This window comes from Physeter macrocephalus, chromosome 8 (assembly GCF_002837175.3).
Source record: "Physeter macrocephalus isolate SW-GA chromosome 8, ASM283717v5, whole genome shotgun sequence".
Taxonomy (NCBI): domain Eukaryota; kingdom Metazoa; phylum Chordata; class Mammalia; order Artiodactyla; family Physeteridae; genus Physeter; species Physeter macrocephalus.
In genome coordinates, this window is record NC_041221.1 from 5,528,167 (window position 1) to 5,552,037 (window position 23,871).

The window sequence follows — 23,871 nt, forward strand, 5'->3', positions numbered from 1 at the left end:
CCACAGCAGTGAGAGGCCCGCGTACCGCAAAAAAAAAAAAATAAAAATAAAAAAAAAAAATAAATAAATAAATAAATTCTATAAAATAGCCATTTTGTTTCTAATGACGTTTGTAAGTGACAGATCTGGAATCTGTGAACTTCTTAAGGCCTTCGGTGAACTATTTTGAGAAGATGAATCTACTTATGTGTCTTCTTTTTTAGAATGAGAGGTGGGAGCTGAATTCCAAGCTGATACTTACTAATCACACTGATCTTTCCAGCCCTAAATTCCCCAGAGGAGGTGTACACTCAAGTCTGCCAGGGTTTCTCCCAGCCGATGACCTAGGGGATACCTGGAAGCTTTTCCTATTTGACTGGGACAGAAGTTCTTGCTGTTCTTTTTGACCCAAAGGGTAACATGGAAGATCAAACAGAAATCGTGGCCTTTGTTGAGATCAATTTAAGGATTTAAGGATGAGCAGGTCATGGTTTCCGGCCCACTAGTGCGGTGCCCTTTGGTCTGGAGTGTCTGTCACACCCAGACACGGGCTATTCTGGGGTGGGTTTGACACCTGAATTGCACCACCAATTTTTTTTTTTTTTTTTTTGCGGTCCGCAGGCCTCTCACTGTTGTGGCCTCTCCCGTTGCGGAGCACAGACTCCGGACGCGCAGGCTCAGCGGCCGTGGCTCACGGGCCCAGCCGCTCCGCGGCACGTGGGATCTTCCCGGACCGGGGCACGAACCCGCGTCCCCTGCATCGGCAGGCGGGCTCCCAACAACTGCGCCACCAGGGAAGCCCTGCACCACCGATTTTTAAAAGTTTTTCATTATTTTATTTCTTAGATCTCAGTGATACTCTGACCTTTTCCCTCTTTGTGGACCTCATGGTTATGATTGTTAATCTTAAGAAAGCACTATGCAAATATACGTATATCCGCATTACAGTTTTTTAAAATCTCAGCTCTTTATTGACGATACTCAAATAAGGTAGGTAATTTGATAAGGAAAAAAAAACAGAAACAAACCCCAAATCAAGCAAGAATACCAAAAAGAATTCAAGGTTTTCATCCTCTAACTTAAGAGGAAGGGGAAGGCACCTAGTCAGTCTTTCCTTTTGCTGGTGTCCAGTCTCTCAGGGCCCCCTCAGTTTTCTGAACCAAGTGCCACTAGAGGGAAACAGGAAGTTGACACATATTAATATGTGAAAGTGTGGAAAGGTGAGTCTCAGCCACCCCATGTGGATGTGTTCTGATTTCATTTCAGTTTGCTAATTTTCTTTCTTACCTAGAGCTTCAGAGGCTGAACCTAACAGTGTAGAATAGATCTTGACTGAAATACTAGACGATTCTTCCAGCGGCTCTGGTTTAACATGGGCTGGTACCCAACATCCAGAGTATCCACAAGGGAGGACAGTTTCTTTATTTATCTGTTAATTTAATTTAAATTAGTTTTTATTTTTATTTATTTTAAAAATGTTTAATTGAGGTATACTTGACATACGTTATATTAGCTTTAGGTATACAACATAAAGATTCAATATTTGTGTATATTTTGAAATGATCACGCCCCAAGAAAGTGTAGCTAACATCCCTCACCACACATAGTTACGACATTTTCTTCTTTCTTGTGGTGAGAACTTTTAAGATCTACTCTTTTAGCAACTTTCAAGTATAAAATACACTTTTATTAACTATAGTCACCATGCTGTACCTTACATCCCCAGGACTTATTTATTTTATAAATGGAAGTTTGTACCTTTTGACCCCCTTCACCCATTTCACCTCCCCCTTCCCCGCTGGCAACCACCAATCTGTTCTCTGTAACTCTGAGCTTTGTTTTGTTTTAGATTCCACATATAAATGAGATCATATGGTATTTGTCTTTTTCTGTCCTCAAACGCCCTCCGAGTCTATCCATCTTGTCACTAATGTCAGGATTTCAGTTTTTTTTAATAGCTTAATTATATTCCATTGTGTATATATACACCACATTTTCATTATCCATTCACCCGTCGGTAGACACTTGGTTAAGTTTCCATATCTTGGCTACTATTGATAATGCTGCAATGAACATGGGGGTGCATATATGTTTTCGAGTTAGCGTTTTGGGGTCTGTCACACCCAGAGCTGGGCAATTCTGGGGTACAGTTGCTACCTGAACTGTACCACCGATTTTAACTGCTTCTCTTTCCCGAAGGTGGCCTGACAGCCGGGAGGGGAAATGCCGTTCCTGTATTAGCTGGCTCTGCGCAATTTGGCGAGTTTGCCAGGCTTGTCTTAAATTCCCGCCTCCTTTCCTGACCCCAGAAGGCCTCAGCCTCGGTTCCTCTGTTCTCCCTCCCGGGGAGCTGATAGTCCCAACTCCTCAGCATTCAAGAGATCAACTACCCAATCTGATCAATCGGTTACGTTCATCTGTGCTGATGGTCTTCTGATTAAGGAGGAACAAAGCCCCACTTCTAGGTTACTAGGAGGTCGTTAATAATGTTTTTGACCCTCACAAAAAATAAAGCTCTCATCTGGGTGGGTAGTAGGGTGACCAGCCGTCCCGCCTTGGCTGAGACTTACTGGGGAGGATGAGGGATTTCCGACTTAAAAAACCACAGTCCCAGGCAAACCGGGTCACCCAGCGATTGTCCTTTTGGGTGGGTGAAGAAAGCAGCCCCAGGACAGGCAGGCTGGGGAGGGGATGGGGCCGATAAGGCTGGGCTTGCTGATAATCATCCTCACGGGTGAGGCGTGGTTTCCCTGTGTTTAAAGGAACTCCCCGTGACAAGGAGCTTCTTAGAACTTTTGAGGACAGTGACCATTGGCTCCACAAGGTGAGTTTTCCTGGAGTGACTTCCGTGGGCCTGACTGTGCTCCGTGACGCTGCCGGGGGAGCTGGAGGAAATTGAATGTGTCATGGGCACTGCCAGGGAAAAGACAGTTAATCACCGGCTCTACAGAGGCTGATGCGGTCCTCCCTGAAGGGATGGAACCAACGGAAAATAATGAGGAAACAGTTTGGTATTAAACCAGGCAGAGCCGACTGTATTGTCAGTGAACTTCAGAAAAAGCAAGAAGAAATGCCGACCAGAGAGTCACGGAAAAGGACACAGAGCTGGAAAAAGTCACTGACCTGGCCTGAGCGGGAGTAAGGTGGTGGCAGGTGGACAAGGGGTATTTCAGGAAGGTGACGTGGGATAGGTAAGGACAGCATTTAAGGGCAGTAACTAACTGGCTTGACTGGCCGGCACATATTAGATGGTGGAGAGGAGGGGAGGGGGAGGGGGGGAAGGCAGAGGAGGGCAGGAGGGAGTCAGAAAGGAAGGGAAGGGTGAGGCAGGTGGGGGAGGGAGGAAGGAGGGAGAGTGTAACAGAATGTTTCCGCACGTCAGGCATCGTCCTGTGTGTTTTCTGCTTAACGTCTAATTCATTCTCACCCAACATGGAGGGACAGGTAACATTAACCTTATGCTGTAAATGAGCAAAGAGCTGTGCTGGAAGGTTAGGTACTCTGCCCTGGTCACACTGCTTGATAGCAGTGTAGCTGGCATTTGCACTTGAGCAGCATTCCAGCAGAATGAGCTGAGGACAGTGGCATCTGGGTTAACCTTATCCAGGATACGGGAAAGATCGGAGGGGCTAGAAAGCCCAGGCAGAGAGACCCGGCAGGAGGCTGCTGCAGGGATCCGGGTGGGAGGCTCGGAGACCCGGGCAAGAAGGATTTCACAGGAGGAAGGCTGTGCTGGGGTCTGAGTGAAGTTCAGGAAAAGGGTGAGAGATCTGGTTTTCATCGTGAGGACCTGGAAAGAAGCTGGGACCATTCACTGGATCCAGTTTACAAGAACTCGAGTGATCTTTGTTCACCTAATCCTGTTTGGGTTTGGGGGCAGGTTATTTATTAGTCTCTCCGTGCCTCAGTTTCCTCATCTGTAAAATGGAAGTTGAAATAGGACATCTTACAGGAGTTTGAGAGGATTGAATCTGATCACGTCCATAAATAAGTTTGGAAGGATACTTGAAATCAGAGTGGTCTTCAAGAGGTGTTAGTTTTTAAAAATCACCTTCAAAATTGCTGATCTGGGAGGACATTTTCTTCAAAAACATTCTTATTGGACAAGGAAGAGATGGGATGGCTTGTTTCTCCCCCAGTTAGTTACCATAGCCTTTCTCCTCGTGGATCTGCAATTCCAGCGTGTTGAACGCCAAGTCCTGATGGAAGAGTGGCTGCTTTCTTCTCTCATGACAAGGAACCCACTCTCCCCCAGGTGATCACGGACAAAAGACAGAGGGCTTTGGTGTCATTTCTCGAAACGTTAGCCGTTTCCCTGGGCTGTCAACCCTGCCATCGGCCAGGTGCACCCAGTTCTCCTGATGCTTTTTCCTCTGGACTTTTCCCCAAGAGGTTGGTGTAACTCCCAGACACGAATGCCAGGCCAGGGCCCTGCTATTTTGCCTCCTGGCTAAAGATCTGTTTGCTTCTGCAATTAAGAAAAAGACTTCAGTTGTTAATTTTCACTTGGCATAGATACAGGAGGTGTTAGGTTTTGGGGGAAAAAAAAAATCAGTGCTTCTTTAAGGCCTATAGGGTTTGGCATGAAAATCACACTAACTGAGCCTTGTTCCATAATTGTCTGTCTGGGCTCTCAGATTTGGAAGAGTAATGATGATGTTGAAATAGCTGCCTTTATTGGGTGCCCGGGAGACTCAAGTGTATCACACAGAGATCTTGCGAGGCCGAGGGATTTTTATCCCTATTTTTTAAATGGAGAAACTGAGGCTCAGGGAGAACAAATGAATTGCCCGAGGCCACTCGATTAGTAAGTAGTGGGGCCCAAGTTCACACTGGCTCTCCCTGGCCCCATACCCATTCCCCTGGACCATGTTGTCTCCAAGAGACCTCACGTTGCTCAAAATGGAAACTTCAGTGTGCCTGGCAAATGGAAAGAATTATACGTTTTTTTCAACTTACAGATGATCCGAAATCAGGAAGTCTCTGACTGATTTAAATACTGCATTTTAAGTCAAACCTCTAGGCCAAGAGGCTTGGGGGAGACTTTGCTGCCCATGACTTGGGCCCTCCGGGCTCTCTCGACCATCCCCCACTCCCTCTCTCTTCTCCTCTCCTTCACCCTCCCCCTCCCCCTCCCCCCTCCCTCCGCCTCTTCCCCTCCCCCTCCCTCCTGCCCACCTTCTCTTCTTTTCCCTCCAGTTGGATGCCACTCTCCTTGGGTGATCTCTTAGTAGTGAGAAGTTGTGAGCTTCTAAAAGGTAAAAGTTCATGGACATTGGCCCGGCAAAGAAAGAGGAGAGAGGCCCAGGGAGGCACTTTCTGAAGTGGACCAGGCTCCAGGCGCAGGGCAGCAACCAGCAACGGGATTCAGGGCCTTGGTCATGCTTGGAGTGTTTACTGTGTGCCAGGAACTCCGCCAGGGCCGGCAGGAGCCGCCCGGATGAAGGAAGATGGGTCCCGGACTCCAGAGCCGTGTCGAGGGTTAGGGACATCCTGGCTCTCCTGCCTGCTTCCACATGGGAGCAAGAAAAGACCCAGGGGCTTCCCTGGTGGCGCAGTGGTTGAGAGTCCGCCTGCCGATGCAGAGGACACGGGTTCATGCCCCGGTCCCGGAAGATCCCACATGCCGTGGAGCAACTGGGCCCGTGAGCCACAACTACTGAGCCTGCGCGTCCAGAGCCTGTGCTCCGCAACAAGAGAGGCCGCGATAGTGAGAGGCCCGCGCACTGCGATGAAGGCAGAGGACACGGGTTCGTGCCCCGGTCCCGGAAGATCCCACATGCCGCGGAGCAACTGGGCCCGTGAGCCACAACTACTGAGCCTGCGCGTCCGGAGCCTGTGCACCGCAACAAGAGAGGCCGCGATAGTGAGAGACCCGCGCACTGCGATGAAGAGAGGCCCCCGCTCGCCGCAGCTAGAGAAAGCCCTCGCGCAGAAACGAGGACCCAACACAGCCAAAAATAAATAAAATAAATAAATAATTATTCTTAAAAAAAAAAAGAAAAGACCCAGGAGGAGTGTCCCCCACCTGTCCCACAGGCCTTGTCACTGGGTTGGGACAGTTTCCCTGGTCCTGACCTGCTCCAAATGGCAGGCGGACATGGTGGGTGCAGGCTGGGGGGTACGTGTGCAGACACTGCACCCACATTTCTCTTTACAGGCACTAGCTACTCCAGTGCCCCGAGCTCACGGTGGTCGCCCTCCCGTCCTCCTGGGGTTGAGTTTAGAGCACACACGTTCCACGAGAGGTACTCATGCAACCCTGACGTCATCTGTAAGGAGGCGTGTGGATGGGAAGGACAGCATCCGTGGACCGGGAGGGCTGACTGCCCGGCTTGGAGGCCGGATCTCTGTGCTTGGCCGTGCTGGGCAGCTTCGATCGCCAGGCCCCAAAGCACACGAGGCTGTCGTGCTTTCGGCAGAGGACCCGGGAGGAATTCAGGGAAATGTGTAGGTGGGGCTTGGAGGGCGGCGTCGGCTCCCACCTGGTTGGCTGCAGCTGTTTCTCTCTGGCTGTGCTGTGCCCGGCCTTCAGCTGAACCAGCTGCCAACAGAGGAGCATTCTGGCCGGCCCTTTGGACCACGTTGTTCTTTCCTGGGGGAGGACTGATTCTGGTGGCTGCCCGTGGCCTCCCACGTCAAACTGTCTTCTGACTCTGGCCTCCTCCGATCAGCTACTGATTTTATTCAGCCTCAAGTCCCTCCAGAACGTTGGAAACACATGGCCCATCATTACTCACCACTTTTCTCTGGGTCCCTGGGATGGAGCCAAGCAAATTAGCTGTTTGCCCCCAGATCCCTCCTGCTTTTCTGCAGGGACAGGAACACTCCCCCGCACACAGGATGGACATCCTACCTCCTTGGTTGAAAGCCAGTTCTCAGAAAGGGGACAATTAGAATATTTCCAATTTAGTGCCTCTTCCTTTATCTTCCCTCCACCCCCCAAATCGCTTTTCCATGACATTTACATAGAGTAGGGACAAATGCTTCCTTCTCAGAAAGTGTTTACCATTTAGGCCCTCATGGAATTTTCTAGAGAAAAGGTAGGGACCAGAAGGTGGGGAATCAGGTGGTGGGTGCATGACCTGTTCTGGTGGGAAGGTCAGGGAGGGGTGCTAGGGAGCCACCAGGAATATCTTGAGGGAGTCATCACCCCTTGGTCAGGTCTGGTGGGGGGGTGGGGGGGGTCCCTCAAAGGGAGTGGCGAGTGGGAGTCATTTTAGCGGAAGGTGTGGTGGGTGGTCCCCTTCCATGTAACTCCAGACCAGCCCTGGAAAGTTCATTTGGCGGAAGCCAAAAGCACCGAGAGGAAATTTTTAAAAATGCTCCCCACAGATTCTAAATGGAGTAAGCGTGCAAAGAGTAGGTGGGAGAGGCTCTGATCTGAAGAGGATCTGCTGACCTTTGTAGTGACATTTGGACCTTTACACCTCAGGCTGTGAGGGGGGACCCAGCAGAATTACCAACGTTCTTGAACGCCGCTGCTGGGCTCAGTGGCGAACGGAATTTCTCAGAACTTTCCCAGAACGTGTCAGAGGCACCAATGTGTTTCTTTTGAGAATGACCGTTGTCGTCGTAGGCGCTCAACAAAGTTGCATTTGAAAGGCAGACCTCCAAATCCGGGTCATCCAAGTGCCTGGGTCGTCACTGGAAACAAAAGACGCTCTGATCTCTTAAACTGCCTAATTTGATTTTGATCAGAAATGTATACGTACAAAATTTCCCCGTAGGCTGAGAACTCTGCTGAGAAATCTTAGCCCAGAGGGTAATTAGCCTGAGAGAATTGTCAGCTGAGAACTCTGCTGAGAAATCTTAGCCCAGAGGGTAATTAGCCTGAGAGAATTGTCAGCATCAGAAAATGAAACTGCATACGATAAAATGTCCCGATTATGGCAACGGGGTCGGTTATTCACTCCTAATGTCTATGTGTTTACCCCATCATCTTGTCTGGTAATGACTCTGACCAGGGCCATACTCTCCCATTGTTGCCCAGTAATGGGCAGTGGAGATGGTGTATCTTTGCCTTTACTTTTGCTGGCACACCCCAGCACTGAAGCACATTAAAGTAATAAAATTAGGCAGCAAGGAGTCCTAGTCACTCCCACCATGTTCCCGTAACCCCCACATGTACAGCAGGCTGAGACAGAGAAAAAAAAACGTATTTTAGAGCAATTTAAGATGAGGCAACACTGGATGTGTAAATCCTGTTTTATGGGCAGTCGTGGCAGCTGGCTAATTCTTCTAAACTGCCTAACAGCCTTCAGTCCAGCAGCTGCGCTGGCTTGGAACAATTCTGTCTGAAGCCCACACGGGGAGAAATGTACAATCACGGCTTTTATCACGATCTTCTGGGCTGTGGGGGCTATGGCCGTGCAGACCGTTGTCCCACCTTCCTGGCACCCGTGTTAAGTGCCAGTTGCAGTTCTGGGAAGGAGCCTGTTAAGAAGGCTGTTTTGATGGACTGGATGACACAGGCCATTGGTATATTTTAAAGTATGAATTGCTCCTACCCCCTTTTAATTTCTCCTAAAGAAATAGCTGCCAGGATTCAGGAAAAGGTGAGAGCAATTTCAAGGGAAAACACTGGCTTGAGTTTGAGACCGTGAAAGAGACAGAGTGAGGCAGAGAGACCCGTGCCGAGTAATTATTCTCCAGATGCTGCTGTCCCAGGCACAGGGTTCTTGGTCAAGGTGAGTTTCATCAAGAAGCCCGGTGAAGAATGCCTGGGCTCTGCGGGGATCTTGCTGCATTCAGAATGAGTTATTACAGGATTTCCAAGGTCAGAGACACAAGGGAGAAGGAGAAAAACAATTGCCCCACTCTGAAGAACTTATCTCAGACTTTGCTGAGCTTAGTGTAACTACTATAAAAATAAGAGGTTTAAAAGCTGCAGAACAAGTCAGGACTGGCCAAAATATGTGCCTTTGTGTCCCAGTGCTTTCATCCCCCCTTCGTCTCCTTTTTTGGCATGACTCTGCCCAAACCTACAGTGGTTAAGAAAGCACCATGATTTAGGAGGGATCCCCAGCAGCAAGCTGCTGGGAGTTTTATGTAACTCAGCTCTGCGCTGTTTCTTTTTCCAGGACAGAGAGAGGAGGAGACCGGGCAGCCTTCAAAATGGCCATAAGGCTATGGGACCAGGCGGCCAGGGGGCCGTCTGCAGGGCAGTTGTTATGACTACTTGGATGCTTGGGTCCTAGCTATGCACCTCCCCGACCCCTCAAGCTCCAGCAACTTCAGACTCCAGCTGGGGGAATTCTCAGCCCTTCCCTCTACTAGGGGGGAAGGGAGAGCTGGAGGGGTTGGAGGGGGTGAAGCAAGTACCCAGAGGCTAGGGGTCTCTGAAGTCACTTATCTGAATCTGTTGGTGCCTCTTCAGGTGTATTGAGTTCACCCTTTATCTTTACACTTATGCAGCTGTATTTATCAACTAGGAGGTTTTGCAAGTCTTCTTATCAACAGATCATCCAACTGGGGGGATTGAACCATTCTGTCCTATGCACTGACCACAGCACTGGGCCAGCCTTCCCTCTTGTCCAAGGTGGGGCTGGGGCCGCTGACCACGAGCATCACATCACCTTGGGGGAAACGTGTTAAAAATTCAGATCCCTGGACCCCATGCAAGACCCACTGAATCTGACTCTGTATTTTTTAAATTAATATTTCTGCTTCTTTTTTGTATTAAAATAAAACCTGCAGTAAAGGAAACAAACCTTAACAAGGACTGAGTCAATTCAGTGTACCCACCATGTAGCCACCACACAGCTCAAGCTATAGAATGTTTCCACCACCCAGAAGACTCCCTCTCATCCTTTCCAGACGATATCTAGCTTCCAAAGGCAACTGCTCTTCTGATTCCCATCACATAGAGAAGTTTGCCTGTGTTTGAACTTCACCTACATTGAAATACGCAGGACTCTTGAGTCTGGTTTCTTTCCCTCCACGTTATGTATGTGAGATTCATCCACATTGTGGCTTGTAGTAATAGCTAATTTTTTCCACTGTGGTATCGTGTCCTACCATATGAATGTACTATCATTTATTTATTCATTCTATTCTTCATGGTGTCTGAGTTGTTATCAGGTTTTGGGTATTACACTAAAGCTGCTAAGAACATTCATAGAAATGCTTTTTGTGCTCCTAAGCACTCATTTCTGTTGGGAATGGAATAGCTGTGTCATAGCATAAATGCATGTTTATCTTGGGTAGATAATTGCCAAACAGTTTTCCAGAGAAGTTGTACCAATTTGCACTCTCACCGGCAATGGATGGGAATTCAGTTGCTCTGCTTTCCTGTCTGCACTTGATATTGTCCGATCTTTTCACTTTAGCCATTCTGGCAGGTGTGTAGTGGAATCTGTTTGTGGTTGTAACATGCATTGCCCTACTGGCTCGTGATGCTAAGAGTGTTTTCACGTGCTTATTGGCCATTTGGATTTTGTCTTTTGTGAAGAGGCTGATCAAGTCTTTTTCACATTGGGCCTGGGGTCTCTTATACTCTTCTTTTATAGGGACATCTTGTTATTAACAACCTCTCCGGGTGACTTAGGAAGCTAATGCCAGAGAACCACCTCTGAAGTTCTCTTTAAGTTGTCCAGTTTTCTTAAGGCATCATTTTCCTTTCTTCAATTCCCAAACCACAGCTCACTTTCTGCCTTGTGTCCTTCTGTTATTCAGGTTATAGATTCACTGCTTTCCTCTCAACTTTCCTTGAACTGCATGTGGCAGAAATGGACTTCCTGGATTAAATATGGCTGTGTTTCTGTCATCGGAGTCTGGCTGAGTCTCCTGGTCTTTCCGGCAGCATTTTCTTATCACTGTAACCTTGCCAGAGACGCATGGGGTGGAGAAAGATGGGAAGAGAAAGAAGAGTGTGGGAACTCCCCCAGGAGGACGAAGCCCCACGGCTCCCCTCTCTTCTCCAGCGCCTGCCTTTCTCCTCTCCCAGGAGCCCACAGGAAGGAGGATGTCTGTTCAGTATTTTTCTGTGCCTGTGTCTCGGGGATGTGTGCGTGGATGTGACCTGCTTGGGTCATCAGGGAGGCACTGTTTCGTATCCTTCCACCCTCAATGTCAACTGTGCAACAATCTACCATCTAAGTACAAATGCTCCCCAACGGATGAGGGGACCTAAAAATTTTACAGTGTCCGGGGGTCTAAGAACTCGTATCATCCAGCCTTCATTCTAGAGATGAAAACAGTAGGGAATGCTGGGGATGGTGTCTCCGTGGGAGAACCTGCTGGTCTGTTTTTACGCATGATCATCCTGGAAAGAGAGGTGTGTTTCTTCTAAAGAGGATCGAGAGATGGAGGGAGGGAAAGAGCATGTTTTTCTTTTTTGCCTTTAGTAGCAAAGGAGGTTCCCTCTTGCCGCTTTTTCCCTCTGTGTACTGCTATTCAGAGGCCCAGCGTGGCAGGAAGTGGTGAGGTGGTGGGAAGGAGAACAGAAAATGCTCAGTGAGTGCATGTGTGTCCTCCCTTCCCCTCCCCAGCTCCCACTTGGAGGCTGGTGGAGGGGGCCTCCGAAGGCTATTTACAGTATCATCACCATTAACGAAAATTCATCGTGATTTCGTGTACATGCATAGCAGAGTCTGGCATTTATAACTGTGAGACTGGCTCTGATAAGGATTTCTGTTTCCATTTGTAGGCTGGTTGTGATGGTGAGAGTATTGGAAATTGCCCATTTTCTCAGCGTCTCTTTATGATTCTCTGGCTAAAGGGCGTTATATTTAATGTGACAACGGTGGACTTGAAAAGGTAAGACAGGGTTTCTGCAATATTGAAATAACTGTACCTAATTCCCTTTACAAACACACAGCACACACACACACACACACACAGATGGAGACACACACACAGAGACAGACACAGACACACACAGGCATACAAACGGATACACACGCAGGCACACAGAGACACAGACACAGAGGCACACACACACACACACACACACACACACACACACACACACACACACTTCTAGGACCCATGGGCGATATCGCAGGCACGTCCACCCTGGGTCAGGACCCTGGATTGAAGCGGGAGTAGTGTGGGCCACACAGGAATTACAGAACGGGATCAGACGTAATCCGGAAGGAGTGGGGCTTGCGGGTGCACCATGAATAGCCTGCTCCCCCAGTTACCGGTCAGCTGTGAACCTCTCAAAAGCCTGTCCGAGCACCGCTCCTGGCTGATACACAGAGGCACACACACACACACACACACACACACACACACACACACACACACTTCTAGGACCCATGGGCGATATCGCAGGCACGTCCACCCTGGGTCAGGACCCTGGATTGAAGCGGGAGTAGTGTGGGCCACACAGGAATTACAGAACGGGATCAGACGTAATCCGGAAGGAGTGGGGCTTGCGGGTGCACCATGAATAGCCTGCTCCCCCAGTTACCGGTCAGCTGTGAACCTCTCAAAAGCCTGTCCGAGCACCGCTCCTGGCTGATAACACCGGGGAGAGTTAACGTTTCACCTCCGTCTCCAGGTAAAGGGCCACACTTTCCTCGCCAGTAGGACAGTCTGTAAGCCCACAGTCGCCTTGGAAACTCTCAAGGGTGGTTTCTCTTAAACTGGGGAGGACACAGTTCAGCCTTGGAAATGATCCAGACACCGGTGCTGCCCACGCGGCCCTTCCCTCCCACCCAGGAAACCCGCGGACCTGCAGAACCTGGCTCCCGGCACCAACCCGCCTTTCATGACTTTTGATGGTGAGGTCAAGACGGACGTGAATAAGATCGAGGAGTTCCTAGAGGAGAAGTTAGCCCCCCCAAGGTGGGCCTCATCAAAACCCGTGTTCACAACTCGCTTGTCACTTCTCCCCGTTGACAGACAATTCCGTGTGTTGGTTTTCTCTGGCCATGGCACTTACCTCCCGAGTTGTACCTGTGATGTGCCCCAGAAAACACAGCGAGATTAGAAACGCTGAGCTTAGGTGGCTCGGATTTCTTTGCTCCGCCCCTGCAGTTTGGCAATTAGGGGTTGACGGCAGGAAGTGGGGAGGAAGTAGGCCGATGTCACGTGGGTGGGTGGTTTCTGCGGGAAGGTAAAGAGCGGGTGTTAGCACGCGGCATCACAGCGGGCTGGACCTGGAAGGGAACCTTTTAGTCCATTACCTGTATTTCAGGAGGGAGGGAACTAGACCAGTAAGGCCAGGTGGGGCCCCGCATCCCAGGAGGAGAACAGTCCGTCCAGTGCTTTTCCCCTGGACGGCGTTGCTCTCAACTTTGAAGATGGAAAGATTAGGCAAACGTTCAAGGGGTAGTTTTCATGTTTACATCCACTCAGAGAAAGTCACTTCCTCCCGCTCCCTCACATCGTATTCTCCTAACTCGAGCGTGGCTGATCTGTGATACTCTCATTTTGAATTTTTCAAGGTACCCTAAGCTGGGGACCCAACACACTGAATCTAACTCTGCTGGAAATGATGTGTTTGCCAAGTTCTCCGCATTCATAAAAAACACCAAGAAGGATGAAAACGAGAGTGAGTCCCTCCCATCTTCCTGTTTTCTGCTTTCTACCTGGACCTCCGCTCCGCCTCTGCTGTGGCTTCTTCTAAGATCTTGGGAATTCTGACTCGTTTCACAGTGGGGAGGGACCTGTACGTAGAAATGAGGAAAAAGTACCTCTGACGTTGACACGTGGGTTTCAAGAGATTGAGTGCTTCTTCTAGAGGGGGGGAGCCCAGAAAACCACATTTTTAGGGGAAAATAATCACCACCAGGGATTCCTTGCCGCACCATGGGACTCAGTATGAATGAAGCTTCTACTACTGCTTACTTCATTATGTGATTTCCATAAAGATTTTTGAATAAATGAATGAGTTCTAGAAGTAGCAGTGTTGTGTAGATGGCAGAATTACTTTCCAGGGAGAAGTGAGTCCTTTATTCAGATCTTGTAAATCCACCTCTCTCTTTCCCAAGTCTCCAATGCTCACTGGCCGTGTCTCGGGAAGGAAGGGACAAACTCCTTCTCCGGTATCTAGAGAGAGGTGACCCGAACTCCCATGGCTCATCTAGGTCATTTTTTGCCCTTCTGTTTTAGTTTATGAAAGGAACCTCTTAAAGGCCCTGAAGAAGCTGGATAATTATCTAAATAGTCCTCTGCCTGATGAAATAGATGCCTACAGCCCCGAGGAAGTTACTGTTTCTGGAAGGAAGTTTCTGGATGGGGATGAACTCACGCTAGCCGACTGCAACCTCTTACCCAAGCTCCACATTATTAAGGTTTGTCCTTCCTCTTACCTCAGGTGCTGAATGCATGAATGGGGCTTTGTTTCATTTTGTTTTGACTTGTGTTTTTGCCAGACATCGAAACAATCTAAAATGCGGACTCTTGAATTTAAAAATCTAGCATGTTTCTGTCTGAGGCAGGCAAGCCCCAAGTTTCAGACCTGTGGATGATATTCTCGGGTGTTCCTCACAGCTTCTCAAGGAGCATCTGAGAACCTGGCTCCCGTCCCTCCATCCTCTCACTGCTTCTCTCTTCGAGTCTCACCCCCAGAGCCTAAAGAAAAGCTATGTGAAAGCAACTTGAGGGAATACCTTGATTATACCTGGTGTTTCGTGCTCCAGGCTTGGAGATGGTGTGTGGAATCTGCGAGTGTTCAAATGTGAACTCCGGGAATTCCCTGGCTGTCCAGTGGTTAGGGCTCTGTGCTCTCAGTGCGGTGGCCCAGGTTCAGTCCCTGGTTGGGGAACTAAGATCCTGCAAGGTGAGTGGCCAAAACAAAACAAACAAATAAACAAACAAACAAAACAAAAAAAGCTAAGCCAACCTGGAAAAAAAAAAAGTGAATTCAGTCAATTGTTGGTGATGGGCAGGGTAAGCCTAGCCCTGTCTAGGGACAAGAGGGGGTCACCGACCCCCTACAGCTGGGGAGCAGCTGACAACTCCTTGGCTGGACCTCTGCCGGGTTTGGCATCCTGTCTTCCCAGGTGGTTGACTTCGACTTGGGACAAGCCCACGCTTGGACTCCTTAGTTATGGCTGCTCTCAGAAGTGCCCCAGCCTGTCTATCACTTACAGGTGTTAGTTGTTATTATCATGATCACGGTTGCTATGTCCTTGGTCCTCAGTAGCCTCAGATGCCCCAGGAAGAAACTCAACCCTTGTTCTGGGGCATCTTTATTATTCACATCCTAGCAGCTCCAGAGCTAGGTCCTTGGTATAAGGATAGGGGACAGGGGAGAGAAGACACAGGGAAATACAAGCCAAGGACCCTGTGTTCTAATAACACATTTAATTAGCACTTAGAAATCTACAAATTAGGTTCACACAGTCTGTGGCATTGATGTCCTGGGGGCTACTGGCCACCTCTGGTTACCGCAAGTCACTCCCTTGCCTTTCTCTGCCTTCCCTACTCCGTCCCAGTCCTTGCCGCATTTTTCTTCTGTCTTCTGTCTTCCCTGTTGTGTTCAGAGGGTACCAACTTGAAATTCCAGTCTGGAAGACACTGTCGATCCTGTAAGTGAATGTTCGTTTCTGTAGCTCTGCCAGGCCTCTGACACTTAAAATTAACGAAAGCATCTCAACCCCTCGAACCTGCTACACTGGGGGTATTCTAAATTGGACATTTGGGAGCCATTTTCCAGCAAGTGATTTATGTAGTTGTGTTTGGTTTAGTCCCTTTACTGAATGTATTCTGATCATTGCTATGACCAGTGTGGCATCACAGAAGCACATGGAGGTTAGGGAAGGCAAGAGAAATACATACATACGTACCACACACACACACACACACACACACACACACATCAATTGCCACTTATTTAGCCCCTATAAAAAAAGATAGTTTAAAATGTCAGTAGAGGGGGTAAACTTCAGAGTAAAATAAAGCAGTCCATGACTCCAATATAAGACCTAACTGCAAAATCTTCAAAGCCAGTTAGCACTCAGAATACCAAGCAGCTTACTAATCTTCCAGGATGGAGCACTTCTGAAAGGAAATGAGAATCAGTGTAAAGGAATTTATGGTAAAAAGATGAGAGAATAGAGGAATTTATCATTTATTCCCTTCCTGAAACCCAGCAAAAACATTATGAAGGACTACAGCATTATCTCCACCTTTTATAAAACTAGAAAAGGATGGATCACCCACTCAAAGACTTAGAAACTTCAGCCGGTGTGAGGGGTCACAGAGCCTAGGCATGCTTCTCTAGATCTTCAGCAAGGTTCAGGTGTCTCTAAAAGTAAATATTATAGCCCTGAAATGCCCAACCCAGACTTCTTTGCCTGAGGACAGGGCATGGAGTGGGCCACGAGAGAGGCAGCGACCATCCCTACAGAGCTGAGATCTCTGTGGAGGCAGAGATGAAGGCGGAACTGTTCGGAGGCGCCATCTGTATGTTCACCACCGTCCTCTAATGCAAAGGAACAGGGAGGGGAGGTGAAGGGGAGGAGAGAAGACAAGTGGCATTCTGCTCGGTGACTGCTGAGCGGAGAAAAGAAACAAGCTCTGAACGAGTCAAAAGAGAGACTGTAAATTATCTGAGCTCCACTTTTAGCCATGGTGACCGCTTCCTAATCTGTGAGCCTCAGAGTGGAGGATGCACTAACCTTGACTTTGACCCTGACTCTAGCCCTAACCCTAATGTGTCCCTGGGACAGAGTATAGAACAGTGTTTGATGAGTGCGTGTTTGAGGGTAAAATCCATTTTGGTCTACCTGCTGCCCTGCCTCACTCCCTTTGCCTGCCACACTGTTTTTAAACAAATGGTAGGTCCAATAGATCCGCCCATTAAAAGATGGTTAATAACCAGAAAGAATCCAAGTGGGATTTCTATGTGGATAGAGATGATCCAAAAGGAGGGGGGAAAGGTTAAAGAAAGAACAAAGGAGGAAAAGGCAGATGAGAAACACGTATCTGATAAAGATTGCTCCAGGAAACCAAAGAATTTTTCAGACAGATACTTCTCTGTGGCCTCAAAAAAATGAAAGAGAAACTTTGGTGAAAACGCTCAAAGACAAGTCACAAGATACCAAAAAATATAATGTCACAAGGAAGATGAGAATTAAGCTGGTAGAACTAAAAAACACCCTTAAAGAAAATAATTTCAGAAACAAAAGTGATGTTAGAAGTAGCAAGAAGTGGAAAAAGACATTGCAGAAATTCATCAGACATCGGAGGATGGGCCTGAGAAAATTATCCCAAATCAAATGGAGAAGAAAGAAGCACGAGGTAAAGGGTAATTAGCGAGACCCCATAATCAGAAAAAAGAGAACAGGAAAGAAAAAAGAGAGAAAAAGAAGGCTCAAAGGTAAATTATTTTGAACTAAAGGATGACCTGAACCTTTAGTTTAACATGTCATGATTAGAAAAATATTGCCCAAAACAATCAATACACTATCACATATTTGGTAAATTACTGAACTTTGAGGATAAAAAAGAACCCTTGGGTGTCTAGATGATGATGATGATAATAATAATAATAATAGTAATAATAGTAATAAAAGATAAAGCCACCTACACAAGGAGGGAATTCAGACTAGTCTCATATGTCTCTAGGACCACATTAAAACCCAGAAAACAGTGGTTTAATAGTTAAAGGATTAAAAGAAAGGATGTATGATGTAAGAATTTTATATCCTTGTAAATTGTTGTTTTTACCTAGACTTCTGGGCTCAATGAAATAAGCATTCCTAAGCCATTTTGAAAAATAAAATTGCTATATGATGAAATAATAAAAAATGATAATAAAATAAGAATCCAGGAACGGAGAAGATGTGTGGTATAGAAGGACTGGTGGTAAACATAGAACCTATTTAAATCTAAAACCAGAACGAAGCCTAAACAGCAGTGGGAATTATAGCTACTGGAAAGAAACAGAATATAGTAAACTTGGATGTTTTACACCCTTGGAAGGAGGATAAGGGAGCAGAAAAGAAAAGAAGCGTAGGTATACTAATTTCCTCATTTGTCATTATCAGGAGTAAGTAGAGATCATCTAAAGTCGATAAATCAAGAAATAAAGAATGCTTAATATTTAAAGTTATATAAGAAACCACTGGAAGAGTTAAAACAGACCATAAACCTTCTAAACCACCAGCAAGGGAAACACACACACACACACATGAACACAAAAATATTCACAGAAAGTTGGAAAACAAAGTATTACATTCATAAGATATACTACAAATACAAGCTTATAGATAACATAAGGCACATGTTATGATATGGCATATGTGATAAGGTGTATAGATAACAAACTTACTCAGAAACGCTAAAATAAAAAGAGGGGCAAAGCTAAACCAGGCAAATGCAAACAGAAGGAAAGCAGAATTCTTGACGTTAACGTCAGTGAGTTTGAATTCAAGCAAAAGATGTTAATTTAGGAGGCTCTCTGAAAGTTCCGTGGTCTTGTTTTACCGCATCAATAGCTCCTGGCCTCCAAAATCTGAGAAATAAGTCCCGAAGATCTTCTAATTGCTGATACATCCCGTGCTCACGCCATCCCAACGTCCCAGGAGCCAATACAATGGAAAGGAACAAAGCAGAGCGGGCCGTTGTAGCCCTGCGTCCTTGTTATGGGATGAATCGTGTCCCCCCAAATGTATATGTTCAAGTCCTAACTCCCAGTACCTCAGAACGTGACCTTATTTGGAAATAGGGTCTTTGCAGATGTTCTTAGTTAGGATGAGTAGGGTGGGCCCCCTAAGCCAACATGACTGGTGTCCTTATAAAAGGGAATTTGGACACAGACACAGCAGCACAGGCAAAACGCCAGGTGAACACTGGAGCTGTGCTCCCACAAGCCGGAAGCTGGGGGAGGGACCTGGAACAGGTCCTTCCCCAGAGCCTTCAGAGGGAGCCCGGCTCTCCTGACACCTTGATCTTGGACTTCTGGCCTCCAGGACTGTGAGAGAATAAATTTCTGTCGTTCCATGCTCAGTGTGCCCCGTGCAAACGCAAAATGCAACTCAGAGCAGCCCGAACGGCTACAGGACGACATGGGAACTTGAGGAGGAGAATTACACGCCTCAAAAGAATGGATTGTCTGATCTAACTGCCTATGTTAGTGGCTTGTCCCTTTCTGACTATTTCCTCTTCATTTTCAGATCGTGACCAAGAGATACAGAGATTTTGAATTTCCTTCTGAAATGGCTGGCATCTGGAGATACTTGAACAATGCGTATGCTAGGGATGAGTTCACAAACACGTGTCCAGCCGACCAGGAGATAGAACACGCATATTCGGATGTTGCAAAAAGAATGAAGTGAAGTCGGGGTGTTTTCTGTCTCATCTCAGTCGTATGAGCTAGACTGTGAAAAGAGCTTGTCCTTTCTGTTTCCCTCCCAATGACCATCCTTCGCAAAATAATGCCCGTATTTTAACAGTGCACAGGCCATAGCGTGATCCACTCAACACCAAATGACACATAGTCTTGTAATTTGTCAACTCGTGTATCTGAATAATACCAGTATCTGTTGCTATACACACCAATTATCTAGTTTATATTCATTTATGTCTGTAACATTCTGGGACCTGCAACACATGCCCTAAATATCTGTAATCCACAATATTTAGGGCAGGTGTTTTGCAGTTTAAGTTCCAAAGCAAATAAGGTTCGGTTCAATTCCGCCTTTATTTAAAAAATTGTATCTGTCTCTGATAGTTTTTAATCATGCGTAGCCTATTTTTTTCTGCTCTAAAATAGTAGTTTAATTTTTTTCAGAACGAAAATTCTGTTTTTGTCATTACAAATTACACGCTTATTTTAATATTTTAAAACAATGTCAGAGGGTATAAAGAAGAAAGAAAAAAATCACCTGAACTTTCACTACACTTAGATAACTACTGAGAACTTATTGGTGAACATCTTGCAAATCCTCAGGCTCTCTCTTTCTCACGCACACATTCACACCGCACATAATTTCATGCCTCCGTGGTATTGTGTTAGTTTATTTTCAAGGACTGGTGAGGGGACCCCTTGGTAGTGCCTTGATGGTCAGCCATAGAGGACCTAAAACAACAGATTCAGCAATGCAGAGCTCAAGAGGGCGCTTGTGGCCAAGTTTCACAGGGATGGAGAACTGTAGGATCACAGACCCACAGGGACCTGCAGGGACAAGCGGGTACCGGAAGCCATGGAGGGTCCCCACCTGCCTTGTTCCTGCCTCCATGATGCCACTGCCCCTGGTTCCAGGGAGGGGGTGGAGGAGGGTGTCTGTCTGTTTCCCTTCCCAGCTCCCTTTCGGGGTCCTTCTCTTGCTCCCCGCCTCTCACAGAGACCGTGCTTTCAGGAGGACTCTTGACATCGGCTGTGTATTGCAGAATCTCCCTGCCCTGTGTTGACATGTGGACCGAGCACACCTTGATCCCTTCTGATGGCCGTGCTCTCCAAGACATAACACTGTGCCTCTTCGGCCACGATGCCGTGTAGGGCTAGCCCGGATCTTGTTGCTCCTCTGTTCTCTCTAGTGTCACTTCGAGGTCAAGCAAGGAAAATCCAGAGAGATTAGATTCATGGTGACTCCTCTCGAGCAGTTCTGGCAAACAGTCATGCTGGGGAGGAAGTGGAAACTACCGAGTCAAAAGAGTTTCTGGTTCATCTGTGACTTCCCCTGCCCCATCCGTGACCCAGCTCCTCAGGCGCAGCTCCCTGTGGGCTGGGGCCGGGCTCCTAATCAAGCCTTGGAGGATAGAATGGGAGGCTGTTTCCATACTCATCAAGATTCACTGGGTTTGAGTGTTATCTGCCAGGCTGTGTCCCTTTGACATTTGTACACACCTTCCAGAAGACCTGCTTGTCCAGTTGGTGACGGCATGTGGTTGGTGTGAAATGCTCGTTAGAAAAAAAATACATACACCTGCTCACCGGGCGATTCATTTGGGAGAGAGGAGAATGCATTAACAGTAACCGTTCTGGGATTCAGTGAAAGATGTCTAGTAAGAGAAACAAAGTCCTTGAGATGGTGGCCACTTTCTCTCCCCTCTTGCTGGATGCTACGGTTTTACCGGGGGCGGCTGACCCCAGCCCTCCACTTGCTCTGTTAGCCATGTATTTTTGGAGGTTGTGTCTAGCATGTGCCGCCATGATTCCTGTTTCACATCTGTTTAGGAGTCAGATTTTTAAGATGAGTTTTACCGTGGTACATTTAAACTTAGTAAATAAATCGACTACCTGATGTTACTAGTGCAAACTTTGTATTTTTAGAGGTTAAAGTAATCTACATAAACTCCGTGAAGCCTTAAAAATTAAATGAATTATAAAAATGTTTACATGGAACCAATATCTTTGATTTTTCTTTTTTTTTTTTACTTTGTATTCTCCACTGAGATATCGTGTGTGTGTGTGTGTGTGTGTGTGTGTGTGTGTGTGTGTGTGTGTGTATCATTTCACCTGATCCCTTGCCTGATGGGAAAAGGTGTGGAGTAAGTCGCAGGATATGATTTGCCCGGATACACATCATCCTAGGGATAGTCCTATACTGTAATTCTCTTTTCAAAAGGTAGGATGGGATAGGAGTTAATGCTTACAGGAACTTTAGAAGGGGGACCCCACTGAGATTTAAAGAAATAAAATGAATGGGAATGAGCTTCCTTTAAAATGGCAAGAGCAGCTTTGAACCAGAGATTATCAGTAGTTGAATTCGAGATTATCTGTGTTTGAATTGTGACCCACAAAGACATTCTAATGGAGCCTTAAAGAGGTCTGAAAAAACACGTGTGACCTGTCCTTGTCCAGGTGGCTGAAATAGAGGCCCTGCGGACTTCCATGTTTAAGTGTATTTGTAGGAAATCGGCTGGTTCCTGGCAGCCTTCCCCTCCCGGGGGCCCTGCCCCGCACACCCCCTTCAGAGGCCCCTAAAAAGCTATTCATATGTGGGAAGGTGGGAAATGTTCCAGGGCTGTTCAGCTGGCTTAAAGTCTTTATTAGGTGTGGGTGTTTTTCAAACGACATGCATTTGTTCTTCCAAACATACCATGCAGAATGCAAATACAAGTTGTGAGTGCAGCACTCTGAGGCTGATCGTGGGAAGGTTCTCAGGCTGAGCGGATTCCGTTCTTGCTTTTAGTCGCCCAAGAGGCCTGACAATTCAGACAAAATTAGCTTTACTTCTGAACATAGAATCTCCAAATGTAGGCTGAAAAAGAATATGTGTCACAAAGCTGTACTTTCTGGACACGGTCCAGCAAGTAGGGAAGGAACGATAGAATTTAGCTCAGGAAAGAACTTTCAGAGACCCGAGTTCTCAGTAGGTCTCCTGTGATCTACGGCACCAACCCCAGGAATTCAATGTATGCCCAAGCCCTCCCGTCCAGACGGACAGACAGACACACATGCACATACTACATACATGCACACTCACATACATACACACAGACATACTCTCATACACTCACAGTCACAGAGACACATTCACATATACACACACTGACCACACGGTCACAGCACTTTCACACATGTCCGAACGTGTAGATATACATTCACACACACACACACAAACGCATCCACATTCACACACACAATCATACACATTCGTGCAGTACACTAACACACACACTCACACAGGGGCATACACTCATGTACCTACATATGTACACACACACACGCACATACACACAGCCTGCAAGGCGAGGTCTGGGCTCCCTTCCACCCCTCCTTCAATCACTGACCAGAAACACACTCTTAGCAATATTCCGCCCACGCCTCCACCCCAACTTCCAGTGGTTCGTAGTTAGGCTTTGGAAAAAAAATTAAAGAATAGCTTTTTTTAAATAAGAAAAACCCAATCTTTCTTTTACAGTTTAGAGAACCAAGATGTGTATCATTCTAAGAACATATGATTCACAAAACCCTGGATACATAAAATGGATGAAGGGATGTTTGTTTATGTTACAACTGTGAATTTTTCCATATGACCAGTTTCCCTTCACATGTTTGATTTGAGCTTTAACATGTGAGGGCATTTTGGGGTGTCAGAAGACCAGATGCGTGTGGTGTCTCCCCGTGACTCACCGGGGACTCTGCAGGTGGTGGGCCTTCCGGGGATCCCTGCCCCCCTGCCCGTGGGCTCAGGGACCCAGAGGGGCGGCTGCCGGCCATACGGCCTGCGCTCGGGCAAAGTCACCCTCCCGCTGCAGAGGGTTCCAGCCACGTCTCCCTTGCCTTGAACAGGCCACTTAGTCAGGGAGAAGGCCTGAGCTGCCATTTTTGTGTCAGGCCGCAGTCCGGGGGAAACTGTCTTCAGAAGCAGGGAGTTACAGATTCTGCGATGGAAACATCTATTTAGGGAGTAAGGCCTGGTACTGGGTCGCCAGTGGACCTCAGAGCATCTGCTGTTCATCTCTGCCCTGTCAGGGACCACTGCACATGTTGCCCTGCCCCTGCCTCTCTCCTGCGGCCCCTGGACCTGGCAGTCATCCAAACAACTCTCTTGAAGCAAGGCCAGTTTTCCTGACGACACACCCACTCCCATCTTTTCCTCACTTCCCTTCGGTAAGGGGCTCCCTGACGTACCCCTGGGTGAGTGGATTAGGACAGTGGCCATCCGTGACTGGCCAGGGGTTTACCCACGGCTCAGCTGACCTGCCAAGCTCTGTCCCCTGCAAAGCCATCTCTCCAGGTGGCTGCTGTGGATCTGAGTCAGGCCCCTTCCTGAAAGCCAGACCTTCTACTACTACACACTTAACTAACACCTACTAGAAGCCGGAGAAGCCGGTCAATCTTTCAGATCCCCTCAGGCTCCAGGAGAATCACTCCAGAAGGAGGGGAACCATCCCTGCTCGGGTGAAAGGGGGTGTTGAAATAGCATGAAGGGTTTTTGCTTGCTTGCTTTTCTCTGACATTAAGTGCTAACAAGTTAAACATGTTTCCAGCCTCGTCCCCATAAGGCACTTTGAAGCAGTGGTGATGTTAAAAAAGAAAAA

The 23,871-nt window shown here is 47.4% G+C and overlaps 1 protein-coding gene across 1 annotated transcript in view; it reads left to right on the forward strand.

Annotated features, from left to right (window-relative positions):
- CLIC6 (chloride intracellular channel 6) overlaps positions 1 to 20,422 on the forward strand; it is a 43,454-nt gene extending 23,032 nt beyond the window's left edge. The window contains exons 2-6 of the mRNA XM_007127984.3: positions 11,630 to 11,739; positions 12,649 to 12,774; positions 13,377 to 13,483; positions 14,044 to 14,225; positions 19,056 to 20,422. Coding sequence (XP_007128046.2) covers positions 11,630 to 11,739; positions 12,649 to 12,774; positions 13,377 to 13,483; positions 14,044 to 14,225; positions 19,056 to 19,217 — 687 coding nt within the window. The 3' untranslated portion in view covers positions 19,218 to 20,422. The remainder of the gene's footprint in view (positions 1 to 11,629; positions 11,740 to 12,648; positions 12,775 to 13,376; positions 13,484 to 14,043; positions 14,226 to 19,055) is intronic.
- The last annotated feature ends 3,449 nt before the right edge of the window (positions 20,423 to 23,871 follow it).